We start from the raw sequence: 24261 nt of genomic DNA, 5'->3' as shown, positions 1-24261 counted from the left end.
TTATAAGCAAGGGGAGGGGATGGTGGAGGATGGATTTCAGATGGCTTGCGATGACGAGGCTCAGGATTGGTGGATGCCGTTGTTTGGCATGGCCCCCTGCCAAGCACTTATGTCTTTATATACTGTAAACAGATGACTGACCAGTCCCGAGTGTGTCTCTGTGTTCACCCTCTCCTTCTGGCTCTCTCCATCTTCTCTTTCTTCTCTTCTTCATCTTTTCTGTAGACCTTTGCTGCATCTGTACACCCTCAAGACTCTTTCTCAACAAGACCGGGCAAAAACAGCAAACACATCCTCCTCCATAAAAACTCTTGAGTCACTTTTTCAAGAAACCGCCGGTCAAGCCTTCAGCTGTTTGCAGTGTCGGCGTGGGAGAAAGAAACCATGTCTCAGCAGATGTTATCCTTGACGGCGGTGTCCATGTGGCTTTTTGCCGGGTACTTCCTGGCAGAAGCAACATATTACAACCACCATATGTACAACCGCTACCGTGCGCTCAATCACCATGCCAGCATGGACAATCAGCTTCCTCCAGAGGTGCCTGTGGTGACGGAAGCAGTGGCCCCTCATCCAGTCAACTTCAGTCGCACCTTTTATGGGATCATGTTTGATGCAGGCAGCACCGGCACCCGTATCCATATTTACAAGTTCATTCAAAAAGACCCAGGTAAGTCCTTTCTCCATATTCCTGTTTTAGCACATTAAATGAGCTCTGGAGTTCCCCAGATAACTTACTTGCTCCTCTTGTAGCTAGAATTTGAATATTTTCCTCCCCAGATGTGTTGCTCTGATGGTCCTGACTCACATCCATGCTTCAGTGTAGCTTACACCATGAACTCAGAATTATCTTGAAGAGTCCCGCCTTGCAGACTCTGTGAATGGCTGCCCTCTTCATCTCTCTCTCTCTCTTGATCGCTTTCTCGCTGCATCCCTCTCAGGAGCCTGTGTGTCATAGCACGTCTGCTTACTGTGTCTGTGTTTGCCGTGGTTCATTCGCTGCATGGTGAGAAGGCAAACAGAAACACAGGGGTGGGAAGAGGAAAGAGGGATGGAGAAAGTTGGGTAATAAGCAGCTGCAGTTTCATTTAATAAATTGCATCCCTTATCAATATGTTAAAGACCATGGGTTTCAGCTGATAATGCAATAATCGGTTCCACAAAATACCCATCAAATGGAGACATGGCATCACTCCTGATGAGGTAAACTCTGAGCCTTGAGAAACTCTTAATTTTCCAGTCTGGAAAAATCTTGGTGGTCGCCATTTGTGGTAAACATACAATAACCAAACGTCTCTGCTCATGCACAATAACCTTAGGAGATGGAGTCGAGTTGCCCACAGTCCATCGCTAATGTGCACCTTCTAATAGCAGACGTCTTCAATTGTCCCCTCTGACTTTTCTGTCTGTCTCTGTGTCCCACAGTTGAGCTTCCAGTGCTTGACAATGAGATGTACCATGCCGTGAAGCCTGGACTGTCAGCGTATGCGGATATTCCCGAAGTGGTAAGCCACTAACTTTCTTATAACAACATCAGGGAATGTGTTACTTCTATTACATTCTAATAGCTTTGACTTTTTCCAGTCTCGTCTGCACAGTGCAAATGAAGAAATGGTTTTTAACATTTCCACTAAAGACAACATCAAAAACACCAAAAAGTCTTTATTCAGCAGTATGGAATTTTAATTCTAGATGGAGCAGTTATGCTTTAGTTTGTGACATTTGCAGATATTCTAGTAAAAACAGTTCACTTTATGCCAGTATTCTACTGGTGTGGTTCTCAACTATGTAACCACAAGACAAGTACATTGAAAAAGTTAATTCTCACTATTGAAACACCTTGTTGCTGGTAGACAAAAAAGTTGACAATTAACCTCATTATAGATCATGGTATTGTCAAAGGACAGGACTAGAATGGCTTTTTAGCTCACTTTGAGGAATACTTGTAATAATATTTACATGTTTTTAATTTTCTAGGGTGGAGAAACCATTAGGCAGCTGTTGAAGGTTGCAAAGAAGATGATTCCCAAAGAGCAATGGATACAGACACCTGTGGTTCTGAAAGCCACTGCCGGCTTGCGCCTGCTGCCTCAAGAAAAAGCCAAAGCTCTTTTGAATGAGGTAAGGCTTTCTCTTCTTCACAGACAGTTTAGTAGAGAAACCAACCATCCCGAAGGAATAAACCACGTTGTGTGCGAGACGGAGAGAAAGAAAGACAGGAAAAGTAAGAGAAGAGAAACCAATACTGTGCAAAAGCAGCTGTTCTGAGGCTGTCTGGAGTTGAAGGGACCCAAATGCCTTTTGAATTATCGTATTCAACGCCACCACACCAGCCGCACTTGTGGTTTCTTGCTTGCCCAGTTTCAGACAAATTTGCCCAAGATTGATTCAGTGAACTTCCCGTTGACTCCAGATAAAAAGAGCCGGCTTGAATTTTTATGTTGTAACAACCAAATGGTTTCTTTCTTTTTTATGGTGTACATTACAGAGGAACACATGAGTCATGAACTCTTAGATTTCTTTACATTGTAGAGCTGAAATTGCACACGATGGTTAATATGTGTAATTTCTGGTTTGTGTCCACAGGTCAAAGAAATTTTTGACGACTCTCCTTTCTTTGTGCCAAACAACAGTGTCACCATCATGAATGGCACCAATGAGGGTACTATAACCTTTCTCTGTTTACCACATCCAATCTGAAGCACAAATGTAAATTAAACCCACAACGTAATGCACAAACTTTGAAACATCCTTTTTACACCAGCTTTCCTGTGTCTGTTATTGTGATAGTGACCTTAGTGTTTAATATAGCTGTCTGGATTAAACCTTGTCTGGAAGCCTCCCACGCTCAATATAAAATAATCCTCCACATTTTTTAATTTAAGTTGACATTCGCTTTCATGAAAACTCAGACATTCATGTACTTGTCTTGTGGTTTTATGAGGTGTGACTAATTTCACATCTCAGACATGTTTAATTACCTGGGCTGGTCCTTGATGGCCCCACTGTAGATGTACAGATGTATACTTTCGATGGATATATTAGCCTACATCTTAATGCAGTACTATTGAATATATCAAAACTACTTGTTGGAGTTATCAAAAGGTTCAAATGTCAAATATTGTCTAAATAGTGACTGGTGTTTACCATGTTATTTAGAGCTGAGACTAAATACTTAAGTGTTCAAATTCTGCATCTCAACTGCATGGATTCTCTCTCTTACAGGGGTCTTGGCATGGGTTACAGTAAACTTCCTCACAGGTACAGTCATATGTTATTATAAGTTATTAAAGTATTCAGTTTAGCCTAAGAGTAGACCATGACTCAGCTCCCACCATGAGCTCTAAGAGCTAGCCCTAGATATATTTCTAACTTCCAATATACTTTTACATGCCTTTCATGGATTTGAATAACTGATATTAAACAAGTTTACTAAACCTTTGCACTGCAGGTCACCTGTATGCTAAAACAAGGAAAACTGTCGGGATCCTGGATTTGGGTGGGGGTTCAACTCAGATTACTTTCCTTCCTCGGTTAAAGGTATAATGATAAGATAAAACCACAGCTGACATATACTAGCTAGAATTTTCAGTAGTTTTTGACAGTGACACTGTTCTCCTCTTTCACAGAAAACTGTGCTGACTGCTCCTGCAGACTACATTGCCAAAATCAACATGTTCAACAACACTTTTGAGCTGTATACTCACAGGTCAGATAGCTTGACAATACTACAGTTATTGTGTCCCTTTACAGACAAAGACCAACAATATGTCATCAGTGGAAAAAAACAACATTTTTTTGCTTTTCCCATTTGCAGTTATCTTGGAAATGGACTAATTGCTGCACGACTGGCAACTCTTGGCGCTCTTGGTGCTGATGGTAATTATTAATAAAATGTTTTTATATTTTCTAACTTTGTTTCATAATGGATGATTATTCATTTCTCACAATGCTCGACCTTCAGGTCTTGACTGGAAAGTTTTCAGAAGTTCTTGTTTACCAAAAAAATTCAGAGAAGACTGGAGCTTTGGTGGACTCACCTACAAAGTCAGTGGAATCCCAGATGGTGAGTGACCTCAGTCTCATAATAAAGTCAGAATTATTATTATTATTGCATGCAGTTGCAATTATTGTGAACAATTCAATGTGATAAAGACTACCTTTCACAATTCAGTCAATTCTCAGTGGTTACGTCTCAGTACAATGGTCAATTCTCATCTAGTTACTACATTTTTGTTTTGATTAATATACTGTTTCATGCAACAATGTCACATTCACATTGACTTCAAGCTTCCATTTATAGTCAGAATAAAACTAAAATCTGCTCAGGGTCTTTTTCTGCCTATTTAAATAGTCAAGTTCACTCAGTTCATTCATCAAATGATTCAACACTCTCTAACCACAGACATGTAAAAAAGATCACATGCTTGGCATTTAGCCTAGCCTTTTCTCCCTTCAGCAATGTTATGGTGCAGAATTACCAGCTATGATAGGCCTTGTTAAGCAGTCCATATGGTTTCCAACTGGTAGACCTGACCAGCCAGTTAGCTCCAGGTCATATGAAAGCTGCCTATTTTGAGCTTCCTGTGAGGAAACCTCTCCCTGAAGAGTTTGTGGCAAACGCTCAAACTCACCACATTATGTTGTAAGGAGGCACTCTCCATTCAAGATACCTCAGATATCAAGCACAGGGTTAAGGTTAGGTTGGACCGCCCACAGAAGCCTTAATGTCTGTTTATACACTGGTTCTGGGTGTCCTACTGGAGGCGAAATTGAGTTTACAAGGTACTGGGTATATATGGGACGGACACTGCTGAGCAAATATACCCCAGCACAGCATAAAAAAACAAATTGTGATTGGTTGCTTCACATGTCCGTCAGACTGACTGCTCCTATCTAAACAGGGATTTCTTCAAAGTGGACCACCAGACTTTATATGGATGAAATTACTGAAAAAAAATTGAATAGACATTAATACAGTAAATACATCTAGCCCTTTATTTCCAGGTTTTGCAGGGTATAAGTTGTGCTACCAAGAGGTAATGCGGGTGGTGAAAGGGATTGTGCACCAGCCCTTTGAAATCAAGGGAAGCAGCATCTTCTATGCCTTCTCCTATTACTATGACAGAGCTGTAGAGTCTGGTCTCATTGGTAAGTAGGTCTACATTATGGATAAGGGTCAATGCTACGGAATATCTACAAATGATTAATCTTTAAAAGTTATGCTGAACAAACTGTATTGTCTCAATCATTTAGACGAGTCCCGTGGCGGTACTGTGGAAGTCAGGGATTTTAAAAAGAGAGCCAAAGAAGGTAAGACTTTGGATGTTCTCCCATTCTCCAAAGAACACTCAGGTCAAAGTCCTGCCGCACACATTGCACAAACATAAACCCTCGGTGCTTGTTTGCATTTGAGGTTCTCGACAATCACACTGGCTTCACAAAATGATAGCTCTGCCACCACATAAACATAGGTTGCACCTCTCCCACACAAATACTTCTGCTTGCGTGTGTTCACCTTTTTTGTAACTCTCCGACCTGCTATCTCAGCTTTTCCATGCCCTTACTAGAGGAATATGTTGTTAGTTCTTGAGCAGAATGTGACGCATATGTCAGTTTGAGACCTGAAATTGATTCATGGAATCTTGGTAGATTGTGTCCACTAGTAAATGTCCGCAGAGATGATTTATCGCTAGGGGGAATGAGTTGGCGCCTTATGTAAGGCTATTATTTGTACGCTGACACTGTCGCATGGTTTCGATGAACCGCATTTGGCACATCGGTTCACAGTGGCAGCAGCCCTGTAGATACCCACCTCCTGCCTGACCGTGAGACAACACCTAATGCTCAATATCTAACTGGAGGCAGGCAGGACGTAATGTCTCACCCTTTGCGGGAACACTTGGTATCGCTCGTCATTTGGAGCGCTATCAGCACTTGTGTACGACCTAGGGTATGAAATTATTCATTCCCACTTTCTTCCTCATCTCAAACTCTTACAAATCACAGTGTTAGCTGGAGAAAAAACAAAACATTGGGTAGACCTGTTTCACAAAGACATGCCAGACGGTTGTAGCAAACACAGTACTGGTGCCTCAGTGTCTTACCTGATTTTCCCCAGACTCTGACACACTGTAGCCTGACAATCAACAGTCTGGGACTCACGGGATAGTGTATACACTATGCTTATCATCTCTTGTGCAACATAGGAATCTTTTAGTCTTTTAATCTTGTCTTGGATTTTTATTGCCCAATTACTCACAGAGTTACAAAATATTTACATTTTCTGAAGAAAATGTGATTGGTGCTTGTCCGTGCAAAACTCTTCTCCATGAGCATTGCTATGTGGTTGCAAAACTTTTCAAAGTAGTTCTTAGTGCTAGGGTGTTCTGGGTGGTTGCTAGATACTTGCCACCACTTTCCTCAACAAGCCACCCAATTTGAAGCATAACTCATGTCTGTAGCACAGACTATGTGGGATGAGAAATGCGTCAAGGTTTAATACTAAGGCTCAAGGGTTTGTTCAAATCTCTAACTTTAAGTATGAGCAATAGTAAAAGCTTCCCTTAGCAAGCACAGCTAATTACTGTTCTTTGCTTTTTCTTAAACAAGTGTGCAACAAGATGACTAAATATCGTCCGATCAGCCCCTTTTTGTGCATGGACATGACCTATATCACATGCCTATTGAAAGAGGGATTTGGGTTCAAGGACAGCACTGTTCTGCAGGTGAGTGGAAAATATTAAAACAATTTAAAAATGTGAAACTCTGAAACTGTATGGGGAGGATCTAAAATTGGTCTCAAACCTATTTACTAGCTCAGTGTTTGAGCATTCAAAAGTAAATTGCCAAGAGCCAAAGTTAACATTCCTTGTCAGATGAAGTACCACAGATTAGGCAGCAGCATAATGGATTAATGATCTTCTTCTTTTAACAGCTTACTAAAAAGGTGAATAATGTGGAGACAAGCTGGGCACTTGGCGCCACCTTCGATCATTTCCACAAGCTCAACATTCATTAAAGCCTGCAGTCTTGCAGTGGACACCAGCATGAGGGGCAGCACAGGGGTCAAGCAGGTGCAAAACTCACCTGCTGAAGCAGCCCCTCTTTGTCCTTCTCCATAACTCTTTAATTGAGTTTCAGACCTGCCCTGCACTGCAGCCCTATATCACAACGCTCTCCCCTCTCATCAATTAAACACTTACAGAACTGTTCACAAAGAAATCACTATATTTTTGTAAAGATGGCCAGGCCAGCCTGCTATTTCTACTGTATGTTTAAATTTTTTTCAGTTGCCATCTCTCCTGAGACACTGTCTGCAAAGGTCCAGTGTTTAATGCACTCATTTAAAGCTCCTGATTCATGCTGTTGTGCAGTGGGATACATGTAAAAACATTGTAAAAATTAATTGTGTTGAGCTATTAATGTAGCTTCCTCTGAAGTAACTTGTTAGTAGTAGTGCTTGCACAGTAGTGTGGTGCTGTTTTAGGTTATGGTAAATTATACTGAAATTTCCATTTAGTGCCCCTATCTAGCATTTAACACTTTATAGAGTAGATGGTTCAGCTACAGCCATCTGTATATGTTTTGGAAAGTTGTTTGGGATCAGCAGCTTATCCTGGGGTTCATTGGGCAGGTAGAGATAAGGACAAATCATACATGTACAGTCACTTTACTCGAGCACATGAGTGCTGTTTTATGTATTAATGAGTAATGCATGTATTTATGCTTATCTGTTTGTATGTTAAGAAGCAGAATTGAAGAGCTGAGTTGAACATTTTTAGAAGCATATCACTCTTGGTGAAATTCTATAGGTGCTTTTTTTTTTTTTTTTTACCCAAGTTCTAACCAGATATGGTTTTTAACACTGAATTGCATGCAGTTGAATACACTTGCACTGCAGCCATTATCAAACTAAAAAAAGGTATATAAATGCTAACATGGCTCAGTACTTGGATAAACTATAACTCAAATGACTACTGGTTATTAAAGTAGACATTATGTTACTGTATTCAAAATGGAGTTATTTTTATGCCAACATGCAAACAGAGTTTAGAGTACCTTGAACCTCATTTATGTCTTTAAACTTGGGTTAGTTATTGTGAATGGCTCTAAGTCATTTTAGGCGGTCATTATGTAGAACAGTGTTGAAATGTTACTGCTTTGTGTATGCATAGATGCTCAGGTGTAATTGGGCAGAACAAGGTTAGATTTTGTGACAGGTGCATACTGCGGACCGATTTAGGACCAGTTTTTGGCAGTATCATGTTAAGTGTTTTTTGTGAATTATTGTACAAATATTTATTACATGAATACTTGCTAAATATGCAGTGTGCCGTTGTTGCATCTCGTTAATCCATCTGCTTCTTTAAAGCTGCTTAAGTATACCTTTTTATGTATTTTACTGTCTGTATATACACTTCAGTAATGTACTTTTTTTTTTTTTTTACCAGTTGTCATAGTTCAATGTATGACATGAAATCATGTACTGCTTTGCCAATTTGAGGTATTCTCGACAGCAAATGCTATAAATATGCTTTCCAATTCAATGTTGTGTATGAAGTGATAGCCTATTGTACATGAATAAAACATAAGAAAGATCTGTTGTTTAATAGCTTAACTAAATGGGATTTTAAAGATAAAATACATCTAGCCTACAAACCTCTCTTGATCCATCAAGTAGATCTAGCTTGAGGTATTTTTGAACGTTACAGATATTTTTCTCCCAGTGTAGAATAAGGTTGACGACGTAACAGCATTAACGGTAGTATAAGTAAAAAAATCTATGTAAAAATCATATCTAAACTATGTAGACACGAAGTACATAGCAAACATTATAGACGATTATTGCTTGCTTACCTACTCAGAATGAGATGAATGTATTTCCTTGTTGATCAAACTGGGAAGTAATAGGAAGCAACCATTTTACTGTCAAGTCGTTTACCTCCATTATCTACAGTGGGCGAATTAAGATGGCCAGGCCAGCCTGCTATTTCTACTGTATGTTTACATTTTTTCAGTTGTTGTCTCACCCGAGACACTCTGTCTGTCTGTCTGTCTATCTAAGTTGGCAGTTTTCAAAGTTTCAATGTTTAACTCACCCATTTAAAGCTCTTGATTCATGCTGTTGTGCAGGATATCGTGCAGTGGGACACATGTAAAAACATTGTGTTTATTATTGTAGCTTCTGTAGCCTCTTCTGCTGTAATCTGTTATTAGTAGTGCTTGCACAGTAGTGTAGTGCTGTTTTAGGTTATGGTAAATTATAATGAAATTTCCATTTAGTCCCCTATCTAGCACGTAACACTTTAACGTAGCTGGTTCAGCTACAGCCATCTGTTTTGGAAAGTTGTTTTGGATCAGCAGCTTTAACCTGGGGTTGATTGGGCAGGTATAGGAATAAGGACAAATTATACATGTACAGTCACTTTACTTGGGTACATGAGTGCTGTTTTACATAATAATGAATAATGCATGCATTTAGGCTTATCCGTTTGTATATTAAGAAGGTTAGCATAGCAGAGTTGAAGAGCTGAGTTGGAACATTTTCAGAAGCATATCACTCTCTATTTTTTATTTTTTTTTAGCCAAGGTCTAACCAGCCATGGTTTTTAACACTGAATGGCATGCAGTTGAATACACTTGCACTGCAGCCATTATCAAACTAAAAAAAGGTATATAAATGCTAACATGGCTCAGTACTTGGATAAACTATAACTCAAATGACTACTGGTTATTAAAGTAGACATTATGTTACTGTATTCAAAATGGAGTTATTTTTATGCCAACATGCAAACAGAGTTTAGAGTACTTTGGACCTCATTTATATATTTAAACTTGGGTTGGTTATTGTAGATGGTTCATTATGTAGAACAAGGAGTCATTATGTAGAACAGGGAGTCATTATGTAGAACAGCATTGAAACGTTACTGCTTTGTGCATGCAGAGATGCTCGGGTGTAATTGAGCAGAACTTTGTTAGATTTTGTGACAGGTGCATACTGCTGACCGACTTAGGACCAATTTTTGGCAGTATCATGTTAAGTGTTTTTTGTGAATTATTGTACAAATATTTATTACATGAATACTTGCTAAATATGCAGTGTGCCGTTGTTGCATCTCGTTAATCCATCTGCTTCTTTAAAGCTGCTTAAGTATACCTTTTTATGTATTTTACTGTCTGTATATACACTTCAGTAATGTACTTTTTTTTTTTTTTTACCAGTTGTCATAGTTCAATGTATGACATGAAATCATGTACTGCTTTGCCAATTTGAGGTATTCTCGACAGCAAATGCTATAAATATGCTTTCCAATTCAATGTTGTGTATGAAGTGATAGCCTATTGTACATGAATAAAACATAAGAAAGATCTGTTGTTTAATAGCTTAACTAAATGGGATTTTAAAGATAAAATACATCTAGCCTACAAACCTCTCTTGATCCATCAAGTAGATCTAGCTTGAGGTATTTTTGAACGTTACAGATATTTTTCTCCCAGTGTAGAATAAGGTTGACGACGTAACAGCATTAACGGTAGTATAAGTAAAAAAATCTATGTAAAAATCATATCTAAACTATGTAGACACGAAGTACATAGCAAACATTATAGACGATTATTGCTTGCTTACCTACTCAGAATGAGATGAATGGATTTCCTTGTTGATCAAACTGGGAAGTAATAGGAAGCAACCATTTTACTGTCAAGTCGTTTACCTCCATTATCTACAGTGGGCGAATTAAATTCGCGACAAATTATGAAAACTGCAACGGCATGCCAATAATCGCGCGTCTGTGTGAATTTTCACGAGATATAAGGTAATTTGGTTAAAGGGTTGCTAGAGCGATCTGATATGTATACATAGTAGACTTTTTATTTGTCTTCATTAGTAAATTATGAATTAGGACACTGGAATCCTATTCAAAATATAAGTTTATGCCAAGATACATTTTGCATCACTTACAAATACTTAATTCCCAATGTAGTTCTGATGTACACCTTTGCCTTACAAATTCTGGCAGTAGTGAATCTCCAACATAATGCAAATTACGTGCTTAAAGCTATGTATTATTATACCTTTGACTTAGGAAGCCTAATTTAGTTTTGACAGCTGCTCCACAACTTATAAAGAGAAAACTTTCTACAACCAGTCCGTTCCTGTACAAAACTGAATACATTAGGTCATAAAATAATGTTTGTGAAATCGTAACAACTGAGAGAAGTTACGACCATATAGATTTATGATTTATGAAATATAAATCAATATATATATATATATATATATCGATTTATGAAATTTGATGTTCTTCCAGAAACATGTTAAGAAACATATTTGGTACACATACACATTTACTTTCTATTAGTATAGTAAAGGTGGCAGAGTAGTAGTTACATCTTCATATGGGTGATTGGAAAAGATGGCATAAAAATGTTTTCCTACAAAGACCGAGGAATAAAATATAATTTATTAATTTACACATACATTCCATGAACAAAATCGTCTAACATTAGAGATCCAGCAAACATCCAGTTTGCAGCTTAGTGTTTTACTTGCTGGCGTAGGCCATGATCTGCTCCTGTGGGTACAAGAAAAAAATATATAACTTGAGGTAAGTGACTTACAGGTAAGCAATAGTCATAATTCACAATTGATATTTTATAGTTTTAATTTGAGAAATGCACGTCTTCCCACTTTTAATCATGACGGGTGACACTAGTCCTTCTAACATTACATTAGAGGCACATAAACTGGCTGTAACATCTATAATAGAAACGGCAAATGTGGGAGATATCCCTCAAGGCTTAAGACAAGTTACGGGCCCTCTGGTTGGAACCTCTTAGTAAAGGAATGAAGCCATTTCATAAGAGTGGCCTGTAATAAAAGGAGTGTGAAAACACAAGCCAACACCACCATGCACAGCCCTGCAACTCCACCCACACACTTTCGGTAACAGTAAATTTAGGGCTAAACATAGCCATAGTAGTAGCTCCTAACCATGTAAATTACAGGCACGGATAAGAGTAGAAAGGCATGTAATCAGAGGACAAGATGGGGGGGATGGGGTTAGAGAGGGGAAGAAGTCAGAGGAAGAGTGAAAGAGGGAGCAAAAGTTGGAGAGGTGAAAGAAGGCTGAAGCTGGAAGCAGAACAAAGCAGAGAAAGAGGCATAGATGACAGAAATGAACGAGAACACGAGTGGACTGCCACAGAGCTAAGGAAAAGAACAAGGTTCAAAATAATGGAATACGATGGAGGAAGGGAACAGATTGTCAAATACTTTCAGAGCAGGAAATAAAAATAAATCTGACATTTTGAAGGAATTGTGGGAAGAATAAGAGATGCGATCATACTTTAAGTGGAGGCAGTGTGTTGGTAGCCTGCAGGCCGAAGGTTCTCAATAGAACCATAGGGGCGGCATTAGTGGAGTACAGTCTCTTCATGAGGTCAACGGCTGCCATCATAGGAAGATTGTGTCGCTGACGTTCAGTCTCGAACTCCAACAAGTGCTGCATGGCTCCTAGAGTTCAAAGGAACAATGGTTAAACAGTAAAGCTTAAGAAGTACTCTCTTTTTTTCTTCAAAAGTTGTCCTTTCTGTTATCCATTTGGTACTTGCTGTCTGCACAGATTTTGCACCTGCAGAAATCTCTCCAGATTTACACAACAATCATATGGCATCAACTTCTATACATCTTGTGCCTTGCATTTGAATTATGAAAAAAAAAAAAAAACTATTAATTAGCAATACGAAGGTAGTTCTTTCCACTTAATTTAACACATTTAACCACATTTACTAAAATTTCATACCATAAAATTCAGGTAATTTTCCTCCAAAATCAAATGTCTGCAATATGAATGGATATGGAAAACATCAGTTACTGCTCTTAATTATACATATATGAATTTCTAAGAAACTGATGTCAACAGTTCCTCATAAGATTTCCATTTGTGGCTGCAAAGAAATTTATGAGCAGTTCTTGGCAGGAGTGACAAGTAAAAACACTGTATACCGCTCCAGGACAACCAGTTTTTTTTACTAAAGATCACCCTCAATATAAGGAAATGGAAAAGAGCTTATGAAAAACCACAGAGAGCTCCACTGGGCTCTTCTGAACCAAAAGTATGCTACTTCAGGTATGAAATAATCTAAGATCTCAATGTACATAGAGCCTTCAAGTCCTTTATGTTTCTTGTCACGTTTCTTCAACGCGAGGCAGTTCTTCACAATATAGCTTATATAATGTATGAGTTTCTTATTAGATACGCAAATTACAAGACTTCATCTAATGCTTATTAAATGAAAATCTTTGATCTACATCTCTGGAAACTGTCATACAAGTACAAATCCAGTGAACACATACATTCAGCTTGACTGCTGCTGATATTGGAACACTTACCAAGGTCTTTTCCATTAAATGCTGCTTGGCTAAGAACTTTTGTGAGATAGGCCACATCGCCAAAGCCTAGATTGGCACCTTGGCCTGCTAAAGGATGGACTCTGTGTGCAGCATCTCTGAGATTAGAAAGATCAGAAAATATAGTGAGGAAACCTTCAGTCAGGAGCCATATTTAACTTGACCGGCCAAACCTACCGAAATTTCCTCCTTGTGGATTCTATATTACCTTAGAAATACATCATCACATAGGCCTCAGACAACCACATAAACAGTACAGCTGCACTATAAACCTAACATATTGAGAGATTTCTCTTTTATATATACATATGGCTCTATACTTATGGAAAAAAAAATGTAATTCTGAACAAATACTCAAACCAAAAATTGCTTCATTCAACTTTGCAAACATACCCAATGATGGCCACTCTGTGGCGGATGTATTCTGTGGCATGGCCCATGCCTAGTGGGAACATGACCCGGCTCTTTGGGCCAATACCTGCAACGCTAGGTGGAAGCTGACGTGCAGATCCACTGTCAGGCATCAGAACAGAAAGGGCCATCCGAAACAGAGAGCCAGCAGTCTCCACCAGCTCAGAATGGTTCTCATTACTCCACTGAAGAGAGTAAAACAGAGAAGTGAACAACAGTGGCAATGGCACCAGAAGAATGATGTGTGCAAGAAGCTCTATTCATAATAGTTGTTAAGCTTAAATTGGATGGAAGATGAGTGGAGAGCTAGTTAAAAGACAATAATGACTACTGCTTATGTCATTCCAAAACCATATGACATTCTTTCTTTCATCTAAAATGTAGAAGGATGAATTGTGAAGCACTTTTTTTGAAAGTTGGAACATCTTTAAGAATGACTAAAAGAAAGCGCCATAAAAGTCCATACGACTCGTGCGCTTTGATGCAAGCAAGTTTGAAAAATCATTCTGAATCCTACAGAGGAAAAAAAACGTGAAACCAAATGATTCTCTTTTTTTTATTATTATTTTCTATCCAGCTGAACTATCTCTCTCTCTCTCTCTATATATATATATATTTCTTTTTTTCTCCTGCAATAGCATAGTTTCTTTAAATTAATTATTTGAAATTAATTAATTATTTATTATATTATAAATTAATTGTGGTTGATTCATATCAACACTCCCAGTTTCTGTTAATAAAAAAATTGGAAAACAAACAGGAAAACAAAAATACCACAGGTAATACCTTATATTGGGGGACCTTCAAGTCAAAAAGGCTGAGAACCACTGCTTTAGAGGACTTGGAAAAGAGCACAGCATGGACTTTTTCCAATGACAATTTTATAGTGCTTTTTTGGTCCTTTTTGGATCATGACAGTCCCTGGTCACTGCTGCTTTTTATTGTATGGGAAAGAGCTCTGTAAACATCCTTCAGTGGAACACCACAATTTTGAAGAAAAAGTCATATGGGTTTAGAACGACATGAAGGCAAGTAAATAATGACATGATTTTTATTAATTGAATCCTATATTTATCTTGAGATCTAGAGGTAAGCTATACCGTCTTCCTTTTGTGCACTAAAAGCACTAAAGTCTTAAAAGACAGGTAATTCAGCAGAGATGCAAAATGCATGCCTAATTAAAGTAAAATGCTGAGCAGGCCACAAATTTGAGTTTGGTCTGTAGAAAAAATATTCCGTGGAGTAATGACCAACACTGGCAAACCTTGGGCTTAATTAGCAAACCAGTTTTGATGGCAAGCGTGACTCAGATGCAAAGGCCTGTGACCAGTAAGGCCAGTAAAAATAGCCAGCTTGGGAAAAGAGGAGTTTCTTTGACGGAAACAAAAGAAAAAAGAAAAAAAGGGTGTGAGGGTCAGTTTGAGGGCATTCAGCCGAAATGAAGAGAGCACAGATAGGACATTTCAATCAAAAAATCACTTATTTATTATGTTATTCTACAGACCAAAATGAACTATTGCAATATTGTAATAGCACAGCACTCGTAAGGTGTTCAGATTAGGGAGGTGGACCATACGTGTGGCGACAGTGTCAGTGTTTACTCACAAATGCAGAGTTAATGGCATCCACAAAGCTCTCTTCATCCAGCTGTAGAAGTTCTTCAGCATGCTGATGACTGGTGGACCAGACCAGCGAGCTCTCCGTGTCTGACAACTGCACAGCAGACACATACACCACGTCTGGGCTTGAGTGCCATTACAAACACATGTATTTTCCATCTGACCACTAAGCGATATCACGACGAGCCAATGAAGCAAATCAAGTACAACTGACATCATTTACAAGTAAAATAAACTCTTATGGTCAGCTCACAGGAAGCATTGCAATGGGTCCGGTTGGTAGGAACCTCTGCCAGGCTACGTTATTTTCTGTGGGCTGAAAAACAATATTGCAAGGTTAATGCATTCAATGCAACCATATTTCTTCTGCAATGTGACATTTCTGAGTAAATTACAGTATTCAAGAAGTCGTGAAAAAACACATGAGAAGCAATATGATTTGAACTTGTAACTGGAGGCTCATCATACCTCAGACAAATGCAGAACAGCGACAACTGCTGATTGATCGTAATTCCATTTGACTGTTGGGATGCCAGCCTCTCTCCGCACCATTGAGTTCGGCCCATCAGCACCAATCTGAAAGAGCCAATCAAACCTACATTAAGAAGTTAAGCTTTTGCTCATGCAGTTATGCACTGTTCTGTTTGTAATACCAAATGACAAACTGGATAAATTATACAAACCAACAGCTTGGTGTGAAGAGTCTTTCCATTAGCTAGAGTCACCTGAACCCAAGGGATGGACTCAGAGACATGGTAAGGATGGGGCCAGGTGTACTTCACCACTTTTGTTCGGTACTGCACTTCAACATGGTCTGGTTTAGACATGAATGATAATCACACCAAAACATTAGTCCATTAGCATTAGTCCAAATCTCGTTCGGTTCCACTTGAGAAATGCGAAAGAATCCAAACAAACAGGGTTTGACTGTGACAAAGTCAAAAATTAAGGATCATCAAACCTGCTCATAAAACACAAAGTTGTTTTCCTTTCTCTGGTTGAGGCCTGCTAGCATTTACAATTCTCTTAATGGCTTCGGCAAGTCACCCACGGCTGACTAATGGTGTTTATCTACAAGCAAACCATGCAATACTTATGACCAGCTGCCAATATTCTGCACACAACAGAGAACGAAAGTAAAGGAAGCAGAAAATCCACTTTCCTTAGAATCACTGGCGATCTAGCGCATGAAAAGATCCGGAATTACGCCTACGTTTCGGACTTTGAGACCATTCTGTCCACAAAACTGAACACTAGTTCTTGTGCACGGGTGAGAAATATTGGCTTCTTGCTGATTTGAGAGCAGAGTAACGGAAAAAAACAGCTGGCTGATGCATGTACGCTTTGTCTAGTACTTCAGCAGAAATAGCAAGACTGTTAAAAAGCACCAACTTGACAGAAACACGTGAACATGCACGTGCTACCGCACATCTGTTAAACGCAAGATGCGTTTTAAAAAAGGCCTGTTTTAAAAAATATGCCGTTTTACAGAGCATGGCATGGAAAAGCCAAATGCAGAGCCTTAGAACGGTTTAGTTAATTACAACAACAAAATGTTACAGTAAAATGCTGTCCATTCTCAGGCACCCCGAGCGAGTGAGATGCTACGGCTGGAAAGGAATGTGGTTTTTTTAAATGGGTCAATAGACCACTGCACGTGTCCGAACAGGGAGGCAATTCTCGTGGGGCTTTTGACTCCCACCAAAAGTAATATGCTGGATGATCGAAATAGCAGGAAAAACACGGATGCGTCCAAAGAAGTGGAATCTTTAGGGGAAAAAAAAAAACAGAAGAAGAAAGATGTTCAAAAGGAGTACGAGTACAAATAAACATTTTGCCAAGACAGGAAGGAATGGCTTGTGGTGACATCATTTGCCAAGCCATCCCTAAAACTAATTAACAGGGAGCCCACTCAGCGCTCGAGAGTGCTGGGGAAAACATTTAGCAACATGGGAAAAGCACAGCAAAAGCAACGATCAGGGACATTTCATCATGTAATAATCAAAGTTCAGTGTGCAAAGCAATGATTCCAAAAACAAACACATAAATCGATCCATATATATCAAACATCAAAATGTGTATCCGTTACCAGAGAGAGTCTGCAGCTGTTTGGTGAGGGCGGCCACAATGACGTCGTTCTCAACGATGTACGCCATCTCGTCCTGCAGATTCTCCTTATCAAATGTAATCAGGGCATCTGAACAAGCATCCCAAACCTAAAGCAAAGAACCAAATTATTGCAGTGGTTTACAACTCTATCCTTATGTGACCGCTCGGGCGCTATTTATGGATTTCCAAAAGAGCACGTGCTTCATTGAACTTGAACACATCAAAGCCGTTTGACTGAGCGAAGAGTTTTGCCAGATACTCTAACCAAACATCGGCCACCAACAGCCTTTGAGGTTGCATGGCTGACTTTGTAAACATACTGGGGTGAGGCAGAAATGTAAAATGCCATTCTTCGTGGCGATTTATGCTTGTATATATAGTTAAGCCAATAATAAATAACAAATATGCGAACATTACTGTCGAGCTAAGTTTGTTTCATCCGAGTTGCCTTGCAACTTAGTTAATAAAACATGCAGATGGTTTTAAATGCAAAAGGTCTTGGTGATGGATGCAGCTATATTTTAAAAACTAAAATGACTTGTAACTAAGGTGACTGGCAAACAATTAAATCCAGGAGTACCGTGGATTCAGAAAGACCGTTCTATCCTTCTTGTTATACAGCCATGCTAAAACCACTAATAGTAGTGGTTTTGCAATTTTTGATACATGGTTACGTGGAAGATTTAAAACGTGACCAACCCACAATTATAAGGATTTTACACATAGGAAAAACACAGCTGTTGATAAGTTTTGGAGTTGCTATGTACGTCCAGTCACTGCCAAATTAAAACGTCCCTTGCCAAAATGACCCTTTTAACGTGATCATTTCTGTAACAAAGATACCAGAAAAGATTCAGACCACTGTGGAGGAAAAAAAAATCTAGCTGATAACACTTTAGGGAACCTCCACACTTTTTCTGAAACATGGCACTTCCCAAGCCCGCTTTAGTCGCTTTCCTCCCACCGCTTGAATTGAATTGGAGGGCAAGAGGGAACCTAGCTCAGTTCCTTTGCAATTTCATCCTTGTTTGGACATAAATGCACTCACAAACAAACAAAAAATTCTTAAAGGATACAGGAAAGGTATAATGGGTGAGGTATATCACTATAAAGTGCACACTGATGACACCCCTTAGTTTGCCCAGAAACCACAGGATTTCATTCTGGCAGTGAAAAATCCACATCTTACAGGAGAAAGCCCACCACAGCATAGTAAACGAAGGGGCCTTTTACTTGTGATCTCCACACTCTCCACAGCTTTTAACTCCTCTCCCTGCATCTCACATGAATCTTCATAATTAGTAGACACGGTTAGATTTATGTCATCCTGCTAAATAAGACTCTAATAGATAAACTGTGGCCGCAAGCAAAACCAAGCTTAACTGTCAGGTTGCGATGCGGAGTTTGAGGTTCTGCATCTCTAATGTATGTTTTGTATTCGGAGGCTGTGGTTCTGTAACATTAATTTATGGGTGGCTGCTTACAGTGTGATGAGGCAAACAACGACGAGCAAAACACGATACAGCTGTTTTTAATGGAGTGGCTTTCTGCTCTCAGGAAAATAAGCAGGTAAGGTCATAGTAAATAACTGTGTTGGTTACACATAATGTGTTTTGATTTAGTGGTTCGTTGCGTTTAGATGATGCAAGTTTCTTTTGGTGTGATATCTGATTACTCCATTTACATTTTTAATTGTAAAAAAGTACTATACTTAGTAGGGTGTTTTGATGGACATTCTATGAAGTGCCAGGTAACACTGTGGTGCGTGAATATGATTATCATTCAGTAGAATGTGATACTATCATTGCATAACGGCACCGCCCAAGTAATCATTGTATTACAACACACTGGTTTTACTGACCTGCATTTTATTATATGGCTTGCATCTCATATTTACAATATGGTCCCAAGCACCAAGACCTGTAACACATTAGGACACAATTAAAAAGTTTATCCTTTATCATATCTAACCAGAGCTACGGGAAAAAGTACACAGCGCAAGAGAGAAAGCTACCTACTGACCCACTTCCTGGTGAATCTTTCATATACAAACATTATACTGTAAATAGTTTTAATGACAGGAGAGCAATTTCAGAGCTTTGAATGGAACAGATGTACTTATCCTCACCACAGACCTTGTGATTGGATTGTGCCTCCACATTACCCAAAGTACTGGTTCTAAATGATGCCCAACATTGCCCATAATGCAAACATGCATTCTGTGGACACAATCAAAAGCATGTTTCGTTCAGCATAACACACTGTGTAGCCTGGCAACGGAGGGTGGCTCTTTGTCCGTGGCATCACATCTACTACAGTCCATCTAAAATCTATTGTTTTTTTGTTTGTTTGTTTTTTAGTTTTTTGGCCAAACCCTTTCTGTAGTTCTTCATTTTGGAATGTGTGACAATTAAAAGATACTAGTAAGAAATTTGATCTGCTATCAAAGGCTAAAGGGAACTGTCCTTTTAACCAACGTTTTATAGTGTATGAAAACATTAAAGTCATTAAGGACAAAAGATAACATTTTCAATAATAAAACTATATATTCTGTTCCCCAATTAATTATTACATACTATTATGTAGATATTATTATAGTAATGATTAATATTTTAATTGGATTATGTTTTTATATCTTCGGTTTTTAGTTTAAGAACTTTAGTGCTTTTGTCATTTTATTGATTTATTCATTTTAAATTTCTATTCAGCTTTAGTTATTTTAAAACTTTATCTCAAACATATTCATTTTAGTTAATTGCCAAGGCAACAATTCTAAAGTTCCATGAGTTATTTATATTTTATGGTAACACTTTACAATAAGGTTCCATTTGTTAACATGAACAATGAAAAAGCATTTATTAATCTTAGTTAATGTTGAATCCAACATTTACGAATACATTATTCAAATTAGAAGTTGTATCTATTAATGTTAATGGCCCTGAGCTAACATGAACTAACAATGAACAGTTGTATTGTTATTAATGTTTACAAAGATGAATAAACACTGTAACAAATGCATTGCTTGTTGTAAGTTAATGTTAGGTAATGCATTAAATATAGTTAACAAATGGAACCTTATTGTAAAGTGTTACCTATTTTATTAGCTATTTCAATTAATTTTTTTTTTTTTGCAGTTCTTTAGTTATTTTAAAACTTTATCTCAAACATATTCATTTTAGTTAATTGCCAAGGCAACAATTCTAAAGTTCCATGAGTTATTTATATTTTATGGTAACACTTTACAATAAGGTTCCATTTGTTAACATGAACAATGAAAAAGCATTTATTAATCTTAGTTAATGTTGAATCCAACATTTACGAATACATTATTCAAATTAGAAGTTGTATCTATTAATGTTAATGGCCCTGAGCTAACATGAACTAACAATGAACAGTTGTATTGTTATTAATGTTTACAAAGATGAATAAACACTGTAACAAATGCATTGCTTGTTGTAAGTTAATGTTAGGTAATGCATTAAATATAGTTAACAAATGGAACCTTATTGAACCTTATTTTTTACAGTTTTGGTTATCAACTTCAACACCAACTACATGGTTTTTTAGAGACTATATTCTATTTTGTATTTAATGGTGCTCTGTCCATTTTTGGAAGACATGGATGAATAAATTAAGAATTATGATTATTTTTTGGAACTACCCAAGGTAGATAAAATGGCTTGTAGGTTGTTCCTTTATAGAACCATAAGAGTGTCATATGAACCACACAGAAAGAACATTTAAAAAGCTACACAAGTCCATACCACTAAGAAGCGTTGCTGAGCCTGGGCTGATGGAGCTGACCCTTGTACTGTAGGTCTCTGGAACCCTGTTCATCTCTTTTTTGTGACCAGCTTCCAGCAGAAGAATCTTTTTCCCTGCCAAATTTGGCTCTAGACCTGAAAGAAGCACAGATTAAATGCAGGATGATTTATTTTCTTTCCATTGTCTTTTCTAAATCACTGCAATGTTGTATCTTCTGGCATTTTGCATATTTTACCAATGCATTTGAATAAGAACTTACTAACGGTTGCATAAAATCTGTGCGTTGATTGCACGCTGCTTACTTAAGCACCCTACGGGCATGAGAACATCACATTGTTGTACAATCGCAATTGCACCCTTCACCTCCAGCTAAAACACTTTCATCAAGCAAAATAATAACCTCTCTTTACGTGAAAAAACAAGGGTGAAGAAAAGTCACGGGAAGGACTTTATTACAACTGGGAAGTGCAGCGTAGGAGAGTGGAGATGAGGGGCAAAAGCAGGCTGGGTCACTGCATGTCAGGGACACACACTCACTCACCCAAAGAACACGCCATAGCGGTGCCCACCATTCCCCCGCCGGATATTATAATATCAAAGAGCTCGTTTTCAGAAGTGCTGGGTTCCTCATCTCGTTCGGAGGACGCGAATCCTCTACGCACCGCTTGCGCTCCATTGAGTGCCCTCAGTGCAACACACTGCCGTCCTATCCCGAGCACTGCTGCTAGTTTAGCTTTCGCAAAAGTGAACATTCTAGCGAACAAAACAGACGTGATACAACTTGTTACATCCAACAAGCCTAAAAGTATAATTCTAAACCTCTTCGTTATATTTGTCCTGTTGTTGACAATAACGGTATTCTATCTATCACCCAGCCATGTTGTTGATAGAGAACACGTAAGAGTTCTGTTTTGCTAATTGCTGCTACACTCCTTCCGGGTTTTAAAAGCCACTGAAATAATGAAAACGAATCATGGACATTCCCAAAACATTTCAATTGTCTTTACTTTACAAGTGAAATGTATGTCACACACAGCAGTATAAAATGACAGCGTAAAACTTGTCTTTTAAAATACTTTCACTTCTCAGCTCTTGTTCAGCGATGGTAGCACGATGGCAGCATGTTACTTTTAGCACCATCTGCTGTCGCGGAGGATAAAGTCAAGAGCGTTTAGTTTCTTTAAACATGAACATAGGCAACATGTATCCGTGTTTTGTTGCTGCATACAGTGTTTGCTGAGAAACAGATGCTGTTTTGTACCTAGTATTCCTGGAAGACATAACGTTACTGTGATAAACTCAGGATTCAGTGTTCGTGCTCAGGCGCCGGTGGGTGGAGACTGCTGCAGAGATCATGATATCTGCCGCTTCCAGGGAAATGGAGTGTGTCTTGATCTTTCAGAGTTAATGGAAGAGTGTTTTGAATGATGTCCTCATAGCGGGCCTGATCACACCATGGATCAGATGACAACGGTGAGAAAAAATCAATAATGGCGGAAGAGGATACGGAGTACCAGAGTTTGAGTTCAAATGGAAACACGTCTGATATTTTCCAGCGTATTTACTGATTAGTCTGCTTTTGTTATTGGTTATACAGTTAATTTTGAATCTCTTTTGGCGAAGGCGAACAACGAAAACAGAGCGTAACTATGCGCGTTTGAGTGTTGCCATAGTAACAACATTTACGCTGTTGACGTTCAACACAGCTCAGAAAAAGCAACAACAAAAGACAACATCAATATTTTGATAACAATGTTATTTTCTTTATATATAATCGTTTTGATAAATAATTATTTTATGTTAGTGCTTGCATTCATGGAAATCAGTGCTGCCTATGGGACGTTGTTCAGCCAGTCCAATAGACCAATTATAGGTTTGTAAACATTCAGGATGCGCGCGCATCATGGTTGCAGAAAACCCTGGGAGAGATAGCCTTTACAGCTAGAGAATTTCACGGATACGGTACAAAATAGTTAGGTTTAAAAAGATTATAATTATATTGATTAGATGCCATTTTCAAAATGTTCTCCGCATATTACAAGAGCTTGTCACCCAGCGATAAACACTGTTATTCAACGAAATTGACGTTAGAGAGTGGGATAGTCTTACAGATCCGAAACAGGGGTGACGTTTTTTTGTGGGCGGAGCCTATCTGGAGGCAGAAAATGACGGTTTTCAAGTGGAAGTCTATGGAGCCATGGAATAAAATAATAAAAAAAGGTAAATTTGATTTTATATTTAAAAATTATGACTTTATTCTCGCAATTCCGAGATTATATCTCACAATTCTAATAAGGAAAAACAACTCGTCATTCTCTCTTTTTCCCTCGGCTCTTCTGGTTTTTTTTCCCTCAGAATTGACAAACTCACTATTTTTGAGTTAAGTCGAGTTATAAAGTCCGAATTAGGAGATATAAACTTAAATTTGCGAGAAAAAAAAGTCAGGATTGTGAGATAAAGTAAATAAATGTTATGTAAATATGTTAATAGTAAGGTTTAAATAATATTTCTAATAGTAAGGTTTAAATAATATTTCATGCTGTAACTGTAGGGCTAATACAATACGTCCCCTATGAACAGCATATGTGAATATTATGTAGACCTATTGTTGAAATCGAATTTATGCTTTAAAATAGGGCTGCACGATAAATCGCATGCGATATTTAATGCGCATCTTGTCAGAAAAGCCGGTTCTGTAAACAGCGGTAAATCTCCATCACATGCGTGCTTTCACATTGAGCAGCATTAACTACACAGAGCCGTTGTTCACTGACGAGCTGCACAAAAAATCGCGCGAATATGAACGTGGTTTTGCGCAGCTCGTCAGTGAACAACGGCTCTGTGTAGTTAATGCTGCTCAATGTGAAAGCCCTGCAGGTGATGGAGATTTACCGCTGATTACAGAACCGGCTTTACTGACAAGATGCGCATTAAATATCGCATGCG

At 38.4% G+C, this 24261-nt stretch overlaps 3 protein-coding genes across 6 annotated transcripts in view; 2 read left to right on the top strand and 1 right to left on the bottom strand.

Annotated features, from left to right (window-relative positions):
* Positions 1 to 281: 281 nt before the first annotated feature.
* LOC107664449 (ectonucleoside triphosphate diphosphohydrolase 5-like) lies at positions 282 to 7249 on the top strand. The gene is made up of 13 exons (XM_016455014.1): positions 282 to 667; positions 1423 to 1502; positions 1975 to 2118; positions 2584 to 2659; positions 3223 to 3258; positions 3449 to 3537; positions 3627 to 3706; positions 3815 to 3876; positions 3962 to 4063; positions 5005 to 5148; positions 5254 to 5310; positions 6610 to 6725; positions 6935 to 7249. Exons 1-13 carry the CDS (start codon positions 385 to 387, stop codon positions 7016 to 7018), a joined length of 1353 nt encoding a protein of 450 aa, XP_016310500.1. The 5' UTR covers positions 282 to 384; the 3' UTR covers positions 7019 to 7249.
* A 4197-nt stretch (positions 7250 to 11446) lies between these two features.
* LOC107664479 (ubiquinone biosynthesis monooxygenase COQ6, mitochondrial) lies at positions 11447 to 22651 on the bottom strand. 4 transcript variants are annotated; one of them, XM_016455067.1, is made up of 13 exons: positions 22577 to 22644; positions 21857 to 22068; positions 21315 to 21449; positions 19412 to 19470; positions 17531 to 17657; positions 16125 to 16255; positions 15910 to 16017; positions 15695 to 15757; positions 15428 to 15535; positions 13805 to 14007; positions 13394 to 13509; positions 12348 to 12514; positions 11447 to 11573 (listed from the first exon to the last, which is right to left on the bottom strand). In XM_016455067.1, exons 1-13 carry the CDS (start codon positions 22594 to 22596, stop codon positions 11544 to 11546), a joined length of 1479 nt encoding a protein of 492 aa, XP_016310553.1. In that variant the 5' UTR covers positions 22597 to 22644; the 3' UTR covers positions 11447 to 11543. The 4 variants fall into 4 exon arrangements, with proteins under 4 accessions (XP_016310553.1, XP_016310552.1, XP_016310554.1 ...); XM_016455066.1 differs by lacking the exon at positions 22577 to 22644 and adding an exon at positions 22376 to 22557; XM_016455068.1 differs by lacking the exon at positions 22577 to 22644 and adding an exon at positions 22392 to 22415.
* Positions 22652 to 22709: 58 nt separating this feature from the next.
* Positions 22710 to 24261, top strand: part of LOC107664478 (protein FAM161B-like) — an 11087-nt gene continuing 9535 nt past the window's right edge. Inside the window, exon 1 of the mRNA XM_016455065.1 lies at positions 22710 to 22788. Within this exon, the coding sequence (XP_016310551.1) occupies positions 22771 to 22788 (18 nt within the window). The 5' untranslated portion in view covers positions 22710 to 22770. The remainder of the gene's footprint in view (positions 22789 to 24261) is intronic.

This window comes from Sinocyclocheilus anshuiensis, unplaced genomic scaffold (assembly GCF_001515605.1).
Source record: "Sinocyclocheilus anshuiensis isolate Anshui unplaced genomic scaffold, SAMN03320099.WGS_v1.1 scaffold167, whole genome shotgun sequence".
NCBI classification, from domain to species: Eukaryota; Metazoa; Chordata; class Actinopteri; order Cypriniformes; family Cyprinidae; genus Sinocyclocheilus; species Sinocyclocheilus anshuiensis.
This window is presented reverse-complemented; position numbering and strand designations above follow the sequence as displayed.